The sequence below is a fragment of the Carassius carassius genome, chromosome 15, assembly GCF_963082965.1.
Source record: "Carassius carassius chromosome 15, fCarCar2.1, whole genome shotgun sequence".
Taxonomy (NCBI): domain Eukaryota; kingdom Metazoa; phylum Chordata; class Actinopteri; order Cypriniformes; family Cyprinidae; genus Carassius; species Carassius carassius.
The window spans coordinates 21223864-21239033 of record NC_081769.1 but is presented as its reverse complement, the minus strand read 5'-3'; the positions used below and the strand labels follow the sequence as shown (position 1 = coordinate 21239033).

The 15170-nt window shown below is 35.6% G+C and overlaps 1 protein-coding gene across 1 annotated transcript in view; it reads left to right on the top strand.

Annotated features, from left to right (window-relative positions):
• Positions 1-15170, top strand: part of si:dkey-12j5.1 (uncharacterized) — a 111885-nt gene that overhangs the window by 88508 nt on the left and 8207 nt on the right. Inside the window, exons 9-10 of the mRNA XM_059567950.1 lie at positions 2815-2868; positions 4897-5010. Of these exons, the coding sequence (XP_059423933.1) occupies positions 2815-2868; positions 4897-5010 (168 nt within the window). The remainder of the gene's footprint in view (positions 1-2814; positions 2869-4896; positions 5011-15170) is intronic.

Below are 15170 nucleotides of genomic sequence, written 5' to 3'. Positions count from 1 at the left end.
AAATAATCACTTTTCAATGAACATGCCTCCTCCAGAGTGTGAACATATTAATATTAATGGCTGCATTCCTCCGATTCCAGACTCACTCAGACAATGCCTTTATTTGACCTGACAATTACAGCCCAAAAAAATACAATAGGGTTATTCAACATTTCCCTTTCACTGCTTTTCATATTCAGGCCAACAAAAGATGAGTTCAGATGAAAAGGTATTTATTAGAATTTAGGATAATTCTCTGTGAAAGGATGAATGAAAAAAGGTTTGCACCCATGTCGTTCTTAACCCATATGACGTACTTTATTCACCATATCAAAACCGAAATGTTTGACATAAAGTGCTCTTTTTTTGTACAGTGCAAGTGAATGGTGACCACAGGCTATCAACTTCAAATATAAAAAGCACCAGATGTACATCATGCATTAGTCAAGTGGTTCTCAAACTTTATTTACCAAGTACCACCTCAGAAAATATTTGGCTCTCCATGTACCACCATAATGACCATCATTAAAATACAGTAGTAGTGAATAATCATAGTAGACCTAATTATTCAGCTACAGCCCTGCACAGTTAAAAAATGAGGCAGTTTTATTCCTAATCAAAATATTCATTGCTGTCAGCCACTTTAACATTGTAAATACTTGGAAAATATTTACTTTTAAAGCTTGACAATACTAAGTCTCCATTCACTTTTGCTGTATGCAAACAAAACTCTTTCTCCGAGTCCCTTTAAAGCTTTGCACATTATGTAGATGTAATCAATAGGTATTATTTTTCCACAGTTGCTTCAGACATTCATTTTCTTTTAAACCTCTCTTGAGCATCTTCATCAGATAGACACTGCCAGCGGCTGTACACCTCCACAGGGGCTCGGGCGCGTTACCAACTCATGGTCCGCCAGCTGCTGTCAGCCATCCGTAATCGTGTATGTATCTAAGAAGCATTCAAGCAGATTTATGCATTCAATTTGAACTTCTTAAATGGAGAATCCCACGTACCCCATAGCAGTTTTCCTCCGGGCCGAGCATTTGACTTTATCCATCCTTTTTATCTGATGCAGAGAGCTTCGAGCCGGCATCAAGGAGTGATATGCGGCTAAGGAGAGAGAGCGAACATGAGCATCAATCCCTAAAGTAATTATCTCAGCTCCTCCTCATTCCAAAAGGCTAAATATAAGTGAAGTTTTTAGCTCCCAGTGGCAGCCATGTTGCCTTTGATAAACAGTGCGACTATAAAATTCGGGTACGAAAGTATGTGTGTATTCTGCATTCACACAGCCTGGCTAGGAGTATAAATTCTCCTGCACGCAGTCAGTCTTTCTGCCATGCACAGTCGCTCGCACGCACACACAAAAGCAGATACAGATAGGCCGGCGAGTGTGGTTGTGCTAGATTGGAATTGTCAGGGGTGTCACATTAAATGTGCTATTATTAAGTCCAGGCTGAATTTTATGGCCTTGCAGGATCGTAAATTGGTTGGTCAGTCCCTTAAATTACGTATCCATCGAGCGATGTGCTCTATCCGTCCTCACTTTTCTCCTGCTTTACTTTCTCTTTCTTTGTTTCTCCCCCTCCCTTTCAGCGCGTACATACACGAGAGCTTGATCTTGACTCTGTGGCCCTGGTTGAAATGGATGGCGTGTGTGTGACGGGACGAGGGCAGAGTGGGATGCTGAGAGTGGCTGACATCTGAGTTCAAAGAGGCTTTAGGGGTCACCGTGGCCCCCGGCCAAAGCCGTGACCCTCCTGAGGGAATAACAAGAGTTGCTGTCGCAGTATATCGATTAGGAGAAACTTACAAAGAGCTTTAGTGCGTTTTAAAAGTTGGGAAGTCTAAAAGTCGCACTCTGTAGCAGATCTGAATGTTTCTGTGGAGGAAAAATCTGCAATTGCTATTGTGAACCAGAAGAATCAATGTACAGTACAGAGTTGAGTGTTAGCTTGGGTCACGTTGTACGATTGTCATGATTCATAAGTGCTATGCAGTTGATTAAAGTTGTATTTGATTTAAAGCTCAAGGACTTTGAGATGATGTGTCTTAATGGCCCAATATTTGGCTTTAACTGACCTTGTCTATCAGCTCTTGATCTGCTGTATTGATGATGCTTAATTAAAACACACTCTGGGTGAATGGGTTAAGCTGACAGCGGATAGATCTATAACACCGATCAGGGAAATGAAGATCTCAGGCTCTCAAAGGAGAGATAAAGATGGTGTTTTAACAAATTAACATAAGAACTGAGGTGATAAAGCAGTAAAAAAAAATCATTAAATTATAAGCACTTTTCACTCCCATGAGAACCGACTAGCAGAGCGCAATTAACACTTCATCAAAGATCAGCAAAAAGAGTGTTGTTGACCATAAGCCAAACATAAACAGACTTCACTGATCCAGTTATTACATTTGACTATGATTTAGATTATTGGCAAATCTCAAAAAAGCCTACTGCGAGATTCCCCCCAAATAAAGCAATTGCATTCTTTGAGGCTATATTTAGGACCATTATAATTTTTGCTCTGTGGCACACAATTCTCATTACCATAAAGCAAAAAAGGTTTAAATTTCATTTTTAAGGCAATATAACAAAATGTGACCATTATGTATAATTTATGCTAATTTAATAAAAATCACTGTTAAATATAATGGAAAATGCTAGATGCATGCTGGGCAGTGTGCTTAATGATGTCTAAGTAATGTTACAATGCAGTTTCTTTTTATGCAAAAATAACTCTTGAGCAGTTTATTAGGACTTAAAATCAGTTAACTTTCCAGTTACATGTCATATTTCACTAAAGAAGAGCTGTTTTCTTTTTCCAGATGGCCACAGAGGTGTTGGAGGATCTTCTGGAGGAGGATGACGAGGTTGTGGAGGTGTGTGTTAGGTTTTTTTTTTAAATGGTAGAAGTTCTTTTACTCATTTCACAAGTTTAGCCAGTTGTAAAGAGTTTGATTATAAATAAATCATAAAGGACAATAAATGACTTCTTATAACTTATAAGGTTTTTGTTTCTGGTTGTTGTAGTTGTGTAGTATCAGGCCTATTTTACCGGTTCTGCGTGGTAGGATGTTTGACACCTGCATTTGATGCATTGCTCACTGTCTCAGACAGCTGGATTTATAATATATAGCGCTGTATCCTGCTGAAACAGTAGTTTATTTGTGTGAAAGTGCTTTGGTCTTCACTTTACATTATTAGCCATGGAAATTACACAGTGCTGAAACTGAGATACTGGAACATTGTATTTTGACAGACCAACACACACACACACACACACACACACACTTGTTGATGTGGTTTACGGGGACTCAACATGTACGTAATGGTTTTTATATTGTAGAAACTTTATTTTCTATCTCATTTACCCTAACCCTACCTCTCAAAGAAAACAACTGGCATTTTTTATATAAATATTAAAAAAAAAACTTTTTTTTATGTTGGACATTTGGTTTGCAAAACAGTTGGTTTGATATTTTTTCAACACCCTAATGTTACATAAATGATGGTTTGCAAAACCATCAAGAGCACAAAAAGCACTATTAAGCTAGAAGTCATTCTGATCTTTTCTTCAGACTTGTTTAAAAATAACTTGTACAGTACAAACAACATCCTGAGTGTTGATGCATAATTAATGAGCAAAAGTGAAGCCAATACGTGATTTAAAAATGAATATGAAACTTGTGACTTTAAAATATTTGATTGCATTTAATTTTATTTAGATTTTTTTTAGCACCTGTCCTTTTAGCTATTTTAAAAAGTCATTTGATTCCCATCCTTAGTCTAAGCAATGAGTCTAGTCCCACACAAAAACACTCTCTCCCTCTCTCTCTCTCCCTCTCTCTCTCTCTCTCTCTAATGAATATCTGACAGATTGAGAGCGCTTACATGAGTGTTCTGAGCATTCGGCTCAGGAGAATCAAGGTGTGAAAGAGAAAGAGACCTAGAGAGTGGGAGTGAGAGATGTTTGAACTCTCTGTGGTGTGTTGAGACATCAGAGGAGGGTATAGAGTGTAACCGTAGGTGATAAAGTGAAGAGCACTTCAACACATCACAACAAAAACATGCACACACACCCTTCCCCACAGCCCATTTGCGTCTGACTTCTCATTTTTCAGGATACAAACAAAGCTGCCCGATTGTTTGTTTTTCCCTCTCTGTTTGCTTCAAAATAAGGTTATTTTAATCCTGCCCGAAATCAAATATTTATAGCGCTGACGGAGTGCACAGGAAGTGCTTTAGGTTTGTTTTGTTAATTGCAAGAGGCTGGCTGGCTGACTGTCTCTGCCTACTACTTTTATGTTATGTGAGAGTGGGGTAAGGTGTGCCAGATATTACATAAATTATCCTATAGGCCAGTGTTTCCAAACCCTGATCCTGGAGTAACTCCAACACTGCACATTTGGAATCAATGGGGAATATGGGGATGATTTGCATTTCAAATGAAAGTATGATTAGAAAATAAATATATAAATAAATTGGTATACGAATGTGTAACCCATTTCACCAAGTCTGTTTGTTGCACATTATTCACATTTTAATAAATCAGCCAGGAAAAGGTTTTAATAATCAGAATATTTGTATATAGTGCAAAAATAGTCAACATTTTATAAAAGTAATAATATTTGTAATAGTATTACCTGCATTATTTTGAAAACAAATCTTTAGTTTTAGTTAAACCACAGACACAGCTTACCCCAAAAACAATTTGGTTTAATAAAACTGTCAATAATTATTAAATTGTCAATAATTATTAGAATTTTTTAGCAAAATAATCAGCGTTTTTGTACAATGTTTAAACACGTACACACACGCATGTATTTATACAAAAGCCATTTTTTTATTATATATCTTTTTTTTATTTTATATACTTGTTTGTGTATTTTCTCCTCTTCCGGTTTCAGGTGTGGTATCTGTTGGGATGGCTGTTTTATTTGCAGCTGGACAAACAAGATTTGACAAACAACGGTGTGAACTTCAGAAGATCAGCTTGGACGTACCTTAGCAAGGCCAAAAAGGTACAGCTCACTCACACATACACACACGCACGGTTCTTTTGGAAATGATGCGGCCATCTGATTTCATCTTGGCGTAGTTTTCATTCTCCCCCACATACAGTGCACACACACACACACACATTTTCTACCTGGCTGATTTCTCCACTCCTCCCTTGGTCCCTTCTCATTTTTTCCATCTGTCATGGCTCCGTCAGCATGCCTACAGCTCTTCGTCTACTGTGAAATTTCTCAAACTCTGCTGGTGTCCGAGTGCTATAGAAATGGAAAATGAAAGGCAAAGTTTGAAAGAAAACGAGAGTGGGAATAGCTTTCAGGTTGAGGTATCACAATACCAATTTTTTTTTTTTTTTTTTTTAACCAAGCCCTGTCCTTTCTTCTTTCTCTTCCTCCTCCCCATTTCCATCTCTTCCTCAGGCTTTTACCTGATACTGGACTTAGGTTCTCTCTGAAGAAACCTTTGGTGACTTCATGTAGTTTTTTTCTGTTCCTCTTTCATCGCTTTCTCTCTCTACATCTCGCTCGTTCTCTGATGGATCCGTCGTCATTCATCCTTCATTTACTCTGCTTCACCTTGCAGCCTTTTGTTTCCTTCTCATTTTTAATAACTTAAATTTAGGGAAAGACCATGGATACACACCTGTTGTCTCGCATATACCTGTTAATCCATACTTAATGTCTCTTCTTGAGACTCTAAAACATGGATTTTCATTGCTTAATGGTATTGCAGAATGCACTATTGATAAGTAGTTATGGCCAGCCAATAGCAAAGCTGGAGAAATCTATCTCAGTACTCTTATCGATCCTAGAGGCTTTTCAAGGTCTCAGACATACGTAAACCATCAAATTAAAACAGCTAGAAGAGACGTCATACAAACTCTGACCCTGTCTCGGCACCCAGCACTGTCCTTGTTTTATCCTCACTAATAAAGTAAGTTACAGTTACGGGTATACAAATAGATAAGTATGATAAAACCGGTAAAATGCATTATTTTAATAGTACATTAAATTTGTTTAGTCTTTTATGCCTATCTGTTTAATTCTTGCACTTATTTCTTTGTCATCCATTTATTTATCTGCTTATTTAATCATCTGCTTATTTAATCATCTGCTTATTTGTAATCTGTGATAATGAGAGGTCTTGGTGTTTAATATATTGGGTTTGGGATTTTTTTTATGTTTTAATCAAAGTTTGGAAGTAAAAATATAAAATTATACAAGAAATAATGAACCTGTTGTCTTTAATTTGAGAGTCATTTAAGAGTATCTCTGCATCTGCAAAATCTTGAAAGACTTCATAAGGTCTTTGGAGTTTGTCTACTATTTAAATCTGTGAAGAAGAATCTTTATTTGTGCTGCCTTATACATTTTTTAAAAGGAAATTTGAGAGTAAAATTTAGCTCATGAGCACAAAATATGTAAATAAGGCCTGAAAGTCACACTGTTGGCTTTGGTTCAGACTTGTGAATATTTGATTGTTCGCTAACGTCTCAATTATTCATCTGCTCTTTAATCAGTGCCCCATATTGGCCAAGATTTTGTTAGCTATGTCATTAATATGGCCATAATAAAGCAAACAGTAATTATTTATTAATTAGCCTTTTAGAAGGTCATTTCTCTGCACTGTGAAATATACTGCCAGTTATGAATGAGTTGCCAGCTTATTGCTTGGTATAAAACCTGATAACCTTTCAACTTTGAGTAATAGTATCACCTAAACTGTTATTAAATCTGATGATCATGTACATTTTTTGACCTTTGAGAAGAGAATATTTCAGTGGCATCATAAAGAGCCTTTTTTCCCCACACCATTTCTCTGTAAATGGGAATAGTTGAAAATTTCCTGGAAATGTGCTCACCCTCAGGCAATCCAAGATGTAGATGAGTTTGTTTCTTCATCAGACCAACTTGGTGAAATATAGCATTACAATCATTTGCTTAACAGTGCATCCTCTGCAGTGAATGGGTGCCGTCATAATGAGAGTCCAAAAATCTGAAATCTCGTAGGACATACACGTTGTGCTCTGCTGTGGCTATTTTTAAAAATGGATCTGGATTTTTGGTCCATACAACGTTGGTTCAATGTCGAATTGAACATAAGCTTACACTGAATGGACAAAAGTAGTTTAAACATCTTAAAATGATGTTATGTGTTTCATAGGAGAAAGTCAAAATATAAAAAAGAAATATTTAAAGGGGTCCTATTATGCGTTTTGTCTTTTTAAACTTTAGTTAGTCTGAAATGTTGCTGTTTGAACATTAAAAAAGATTTGCAAAGTTACAAAGCTGAAAATCCACTTCAAAAGGATATATTTTATTTAACAGAAATCACTTTTCAAAAATTACAATGAATGACTCGTTTGGACTACAATGCATATTTTCTGGGATTTGTGACATCACGAAGGCATGATGATTTTCGAACAACCTAGTGCATGCAACGTCAACTGGCGGCCCGCGGGCCAAATCCGGCCCGCCAGAGATTTCCATCCGGCCCCCAGAATAATACTGAATTCAGGAATAGCCTTGTAAGAGGAAAAAGTTTAGGGCTGGTCCGAATACCATTTTTTGAGCTTCGGAGCTTCGGTAGTAATTAACATATTTTTCTCTCTAATAAAGGCAGGTGTCTGTATGTCCGTTTGCATTTTTATTATTTCGAGAACCGTTCATCCAATCGACTTCACAAGGGAGTGCAGTGTCGCATTTGGTGCAATATAGATGGACACGCGAGACGCGACACATTCAGAATTAATAAACTTTTAGTAAACTACAGTCAGAACAGCGCGAGCGGGAAGCGGCGCACCTCACGCAGGCAGGGCTTATGCTCCAAGAATGGACACTGCACTAGTGATATAAAACGCACACACACAGGTCTATTAAATTAAGCAATACTTTTAAGGTAGTCTAATATTTTTCTGACTAACAAATTGGCACAGTAAGGGTAGATTTAAATAAAGAAAAAGGAAATTTAAATTAAGAAAAAACGATATTTAAATAAAGAAAAAACGAAATTTAAAATGAAATTTAAATAAAGAAAAAAACGAAATTTAAATTAAAGAAAAAATGAAATTTAAATTAAAGAAAAAATGAAATTTAAATTAGTAAAAACGAAATTTAAATTAAAGAAAAAACTAAATTTAAATTAGAAAAAACAAAATTTAAATTAAAGAAAAAACTAAATTTAAATTAGAAAAAACGAAATTTAAATTAAAGAAAAAACGAAATTTAAATTAAAGAAAAAACGAAATTTAAATTAAAGAAAAAACGAAATTTAAATTAAAGAAAAAACGAAATTTAAATTAAAGAAAAAACGAAATTTAAATAAAGAAAAAACAAAATTAAGTTAAATGAAAAACGAGATTAATTTAGATTAATAATAACGGGTAAAAATGCTAATAAATTTTGTTTCTATTATTCTATTTTCCACAATGTCAAAGCAACTAAACACAAGCTCAGACATGGACTTCGGTCCATACAAACTCTGCTGTTCTGCGCTCTAGCCAGAGAACACTCCCGTTGCTGGAACACGCGTCGGTTCTATTTCTAGCATGCACGCGTTTTCCGCGTGGCTCGAGCTCGCCTGAGACGCGTGTCAGAGTGTGCAAACTCCAACCTGTTAAATAGGAGCCGAAATAAAAACGGACACGCCACGCAGCTGAGACGCTCACACAGCCAGTGTGTCCCCGGCCTTATTCAAGGGGGAATGAGAACCGTTTCGCGGGAGATCCCAGGTGTGCAAAAAAATTTATAATAATAATAATATTCGAATGTCAAATTTTCAAATCGAATACCAACCCACCGAACAAATATTCGGGTCCGTTCCATATTTATTTATTTTTAAATCTAACGAGAAAAAAAGCAAATGAGGCACACAGGTACAGCATTTCTAACAGTAGGCACTATGAATACGTACTTATCAGTCCATTCTTCATTAAAACTACGGTTCTCTGAATCAATTTTTCGCTTAAGGCTCTTTGAGAGTGCCATTTTTTCATTTAAATATATTCAGAAGGCCTTTCTACAGTGTTCTCCACAAACTACGACCTGCATGTGACAGTGATGGACAGCTTGACAGCCTCACAAATATGAAGCCTAAAATATCGCTATCGCCCCCTGGTGGCTCGCTGCAGTACAGGTAATATGTAAAAAAAAAAAAAACATAAATTTGGAATTAGAATTAGTATATCAAATAATAACATATTAGGATACAATTCGGATTTTATTTTATATTACGAGTATCTGGCCCTTACAGTGTCTGCCGAGAAAAATTCTGGCCCTTTGACAAATATAGTTGATGACCCCTGACCTAGTGTGAGAGCCTGTTCTAGTACACCCCCAAAACAAAATCAAGACTTTGTGAAAGTGCATAAAAGGACCCCTTTAATGCATCCATACATACATGCAGACATATTCCCAATATCTAAAATGGAGACTTTGAAACATTACGTTGTTAGCTGTTGCCCATCTGCTTGGGGTTTAATCTTCAAACGTATTTCCATATATTTGAAATTCTTGAGTTTAATGCCTCAGCTTTAGTGATCATTAGCAAGTTGTTGTGGAATTGATGGCTCCTGAACTAATCTCTTGATTACAGCCTTGATTTTTCTCCTGAATCGATTGATTTCCCCTGCTCCTCTGATTTTAATTAGCTTGTGGCTACTCTGCCTGCTGTGGATTTGTTTTCCATGTCTGCGCTCATATTACTTTTTCTACCTTCATCCCATCCTTCTCTCACTTTCTTACTCTCCGCTCGTTCCTCCGTCACAGTCTATGACTTCAGGCATAGTTCAGAATCCGCTTTAGCCGCTATTCACTATTGATTTTCTGCCTTCTACTCGATGTCCAACTCTTTACAGGTCCATCCCTCAATACCCACCTCTCCTCCCTCTCCATACCTCACTACCTCTTTTTTCTCATTCTTTCACTCGTGCCATTCCTCACTACCTCTCTTTACTCCCTCTATTCCTTGCTCAGTACTTTTTTGTTTGCATGGCCCTGTTTATACCTGGAATTAACATCCATCTCACTGATTCAATCACTGGTGGTCAGTTGAGATTTACTGCTGCATATACATGGTCTTAAAGGATTAGTTCACCCAAAATTGAAAATGCTATCTCCCTCGTGTTGGTCCAGGCCTTCATGATTGTGGAACATGGAACACAAAACATTTTGAATAATATCCTGCACAGTGTTTTCAATGCAAATTCAATGAATGAATCTTATGTAAAAAGCAAAGTCAAATACTTGTACGTTGGGAAAACCTCAGATGAGCAACAATTATTAAATTTTATTTATGTATCATTTCAATTTCATCAAGCCTGCATTTATTTGATCAAAAATACAGAAAAAACAGTAATATTGTGAAATATTATTACAACTTAAAATAATAGTTTTCTATTTGAATATACTTTAAAAAAATAATTTATTCCTGTGATGCAAAGCTGAATTTTCAGCATCATTACTCCAGCCTTCAGTGTCACATGTAACATCCAGTCTATCACATGATCATTTAGAAATCATTCTAATATTCTGATTTATTATGAGTCTTGGAAACAGTTCTGCTGTCTAATATATTTGATGAATAAAAGGTTAAAAAGAAATGTGATTTAGTGATCTAATCACTTGAAGTGGATTTAAATTGTGTTGGACTGTTTCTTCCATAGTACTTAAATATTTTGTATTCTTCAGTATTTTCTCCTCATGTCACTTATTTATCTCCATTAGCTCTTTCTTCCTCTCTTCATCCCACTGTACATCTCTTTTTATTCTTCATTACCTCCGTTCCTTGTCCTGTATTGATCTGGACAGTATTGATTGAGCCTTGAGTGCATGACCATATTTTCAGCCATTAATAATCTTACATGTAATGATTTATCATGCTTATGTTATGATGCATATATGCTCCAGCCTCTTCCTTTGTGAATAGACAGTCACACTTTATCGATCCTCGAGGGGAAATTGAAGCAAGAAAAACTCAGAAGGCATTTCATCAGCTTTTGTTCTCTGTGGCAATATAGATATTGTGTGTCACAATGTTACTGCAGCGTTATTGAAGCGTCTCGCTCAGCCATGGGTGCAAAATGAGCAGTTTTGAGAGTCTCATTGCTCTGTCTGTAACTTACCATGGCAGCTCTTGAAATCACATCTAGCAAAACACTCGAAAAGCACATTCACTTGAACACACACCTTGTGTGACCCCGAGGAACTAATATACATATAAACAATTTGTTTAATTTGCTCAACTGTCTTCACACTCTTTTCACATTCCAATTAAACAAATTATGTTTCAGGTCTGCTGTTTTCTCAGTAAATCTAACATTTCCTGGAAGAGATGCAAGGTTGTTTTTAGACTTGACCAGTGCAGATTTTTTATGTGTATTTGTATGCATTTCCACACCTGTTTTACTCAACCCTGTGTTTATGTACAGTATACAGCAAGCTGTGATGGTAGATGCTTTGTGTCATTTTGTTGAGTGCAGTAGATTTGAACACATCTGAACCCACTCCTATGTTTCTCACACTCCAGAGTGATAGAAAAAATGGCGATGTGAATAATACATTTTTGATTGTATGTTTTGGCTCAAAACCACCTAATGGTGATCCAAATATATATATATATATATATATATATATATATATAACCTATAAATGACTTGTAAATGTCGTAAGGTGTCCGTTTTTTTTAAATAGAATTTCTGAAATGTATACATCATCTGAAAGCTGAAACTGATAAAAAAGCTTTCCAATGATGTATGATTCTTTAGGATAGAACAATATCTGCCCTATATATAACTATATGAATATCTGGAATCTGAGGGTTCAAAAAAGTCTGAATATTGAGAAAATTGCCTTTAAAGTTGTCCAAATTAAGTTCTTAGCAATGCATATTGCTAATAATGAATTAGGTTTTGATATATTTATGGTAGAAAATGTACAAAATATATTTATGGAACATGATCTTAATAATATAACATTTATTACTTGCTTAATTTCCTAACAATTTTTAGAAATAAAGAAAAATCAATAATTTTTACCCATACAATGTGTTGTGCGACTTACTGTAAGACTGGCTTTGTGGTCCAGGGTAACATTTATACTATTTTGTCTAAATAAAAAGATTAAAATAGAAAAAAAAAAAAAAAAAAAAGTTTTTAAAGGCTAGTGAATCTAGCATTATACTGTACAGTATAAAAAATTCAAAAAGTTTATATTTAATAGTGGTATTAAATCCTTAGTATTTTTAAAGATTGACTTCAAATGAATATTAATGGCAGTGGTCATCTAAACAGATCACAATTCAATATTGATCAATATATCACATTGTCTGATACACCAATCATTACAAAAATATTTTATATTGACTGATAATATTTATGTATATTCTAACTTTAGGGCAACCAGCAGTAGAAAAACAAGAATATCAACGTCTCTAAATCTAGTCACTGTCATGAATGAAGCTGAAAATACAGTATTTGTAATGTGTCATTGTCAGTGTGTTTTTCTCCAGCAGTCTGGACCTCTTCCATTCACTAGGTTCATTTTTAAAAACCCTCCACTCCAATTCGGTCTTTTATATGTCAAGGTTTAGAAAGCATGTGGAATTTTAAACCACCAGCAAACAAGGGTTAGCAAACTACAGCTGAGCAAATCTTATTTATATTCTGTATTGATTGATGTTTTTTTTGTTGCTACCAGGTTTCTTTTCCTCAGGTTTAAACATTGTGTAATCATCAAAGCCCATGTGCTTAGACAAATTGAGCTGTTCAAAGTTCAAATCCGGCTTGCAACATTTCAAAATCCCATACTCTCTTATCGCTTCCTGTTTTAAGTGCATTTATAAATGGCAAAAGTGCACAAAAATAATAAAAATCTCTAGTATGTTGTACTGCATTTATGGTATTAACGTTTATGAAGACTGCAATTTCTCATGCAATTTCAAAAACTCTTTGTTGTAGAGTGTGCAATATTTGAGTTCACAGTGACTTTTAGAAAAATTTTATATCACGATTTTATCATGATGTTGGTTTTTCCGTTACAGCTATTACAGCCAAACTAATTTCTCTATTATAAAGACAAAGCCTTTCAAGGTAACAAAATATATAAAAAGAATGGTGGATATTTAAGCCAAAGTGGGTGAAGATAAAAATCTTCAAGAGAAAGTCATTATTTTATCAGTTGTTAAAAGAATTAAAGAAACTTACACATTACAAATACACTTAATATACAAATAAAACAGTGTATTTAGCAGGAGCATTCAATAAATTGAATTAACAAATATAAAAATAAAACATTGTTTTTTATTTTTATACCATCATTTACTCGCTCAAAAGTTGTTTTAAACCTGAATGAGTATCTTCTGCTGAAAATAAATGCTATTTTGAAGAATGTGGAAAACCTAACAGTTGCTGGTCCACAGTGACTTCCATGGTACTGTGTGTGTGTGTGTGTGTGTGTGTATATTATATATATATGTATATGTATGTATGTATGTATGTATGTATGTATATATGTATGTATATATGTATGTATGTATATTATTTTATTTTCCTACAAATTCAATCTGGATCAACAACTGTTTGGTTATCCACATTCTTCAAAATATATTTTTATTTTATTTTTATTTATTTTTTTAAGTTCAGCAAAATAAATAAATTAATACAGGTTGGGCCAACATGTGAGTAAGTAAATAATGACAGAAATTAAAATTTAAGGTGAACTATCCCTTTAAAGAGGTCATATGATGCTTTTTTAAAGATCATTATTTTGTGTATTTGGTGTAACAGAATATGTTGACATGCTTTAATGTTCAAAAAACACAATATTTTTCAAATACTGTACATTATTGTTGGTCCTCTGTGCCCCGCCTCTCTCAAACGTGTCGTGTTGTTTTCTACAAAGTCCCTCCCTCCGACTAGCGCAGTTTACTCTGATTGGCCAACTCACCCATGCATTGTGATTAACCCAACACCGCAAGCACTGGTCGGAAATGTAATGGCCCTTTTCATAATCGTGAGCTTCATCTTTCAAAATAAATGTAAATACAGTAAATAATGTCCTTAGTTTTACCATCAGTTCAAGCCTGAAAGGGAAACAGAGTCACGTGACAGACGCAGTGATGAAGCTCGTATGTGTTTGCAGTACACAAGCCACAGTCGGTTAAGACAGCTGACTCCACTGTGTGACCCTGTCTCTCTCTCTCTCTCTCTCTCTCTCTCTCTCTCACACACACACACACACACACACACACACACATGCGCGACGCACAAAACACTGCATTTGAACATTCAATAGCAAATACTTAAACTAATAACAAAACATACTCATCTGTACATTAGCTGATTCAGAAGCGCCAGATTGTCGTAGCAAAGTCAGAATTACCTCCTCTTCTAGGTTCACGAAACGGTCATCCATAAAAATGCGTTTCTGTTCTGTTGTAAGTAATCTTAAAGATTCCTAAATGCATCTACTTTCAGAAGACCAAATAATGTGATTTTGCTTTCGCCTAGAAGCTCACAGCATCTCCCTGACATGGCTGCTTCAACACTAACTGCGGTTACTGAAACCACGCCTTCTTTCTTTGCATGAACAATTGGGCTGCTTTAAGCAAATATTTCCACATAGTGATGTAGAGATGTGGGGGTGTGTTTGAATGAGCCGTTTTGGGGGCGTGGCAGAGTCTTAACTTTTATGAAAATCCACTTTGGATTCGAGACTTTAGTCTTTGCAACTTTACAAATCTTATTCATGCACCAAGAGCTTGTAACACTCCAAAGAGAAAGGAGAAATTTATATCGCATCATATGACCCCTTTAATGACAGTCGGCAGCATGTTTAGTACTGTTTCTTTTAGACCTGCAGGCATCTAAGGCCCTGTTTACACCTGGTCATTTCATGTGTTTTGGATATCTATATGATTTAAGGAATTTGATCAGATGCTGTTTTTTAGTGTGCACTCGCTTCAGATGTATATGCTCAGAAAAAGCAAACATCAGAACAGCAAGTGAATGAAATGTTTAACCAGCAAGGCTTTAAAGTACATGCAAATGATGTACTTTTGTGATTGCAGCGTCCTGTGAGAGTAACTCTACTGCTGAGTTAACACTGTGAATGCATGTGGCGTTGTACAGTATATTGAGATGGCAGCGCCAGAACTGCAGCTGATAGAA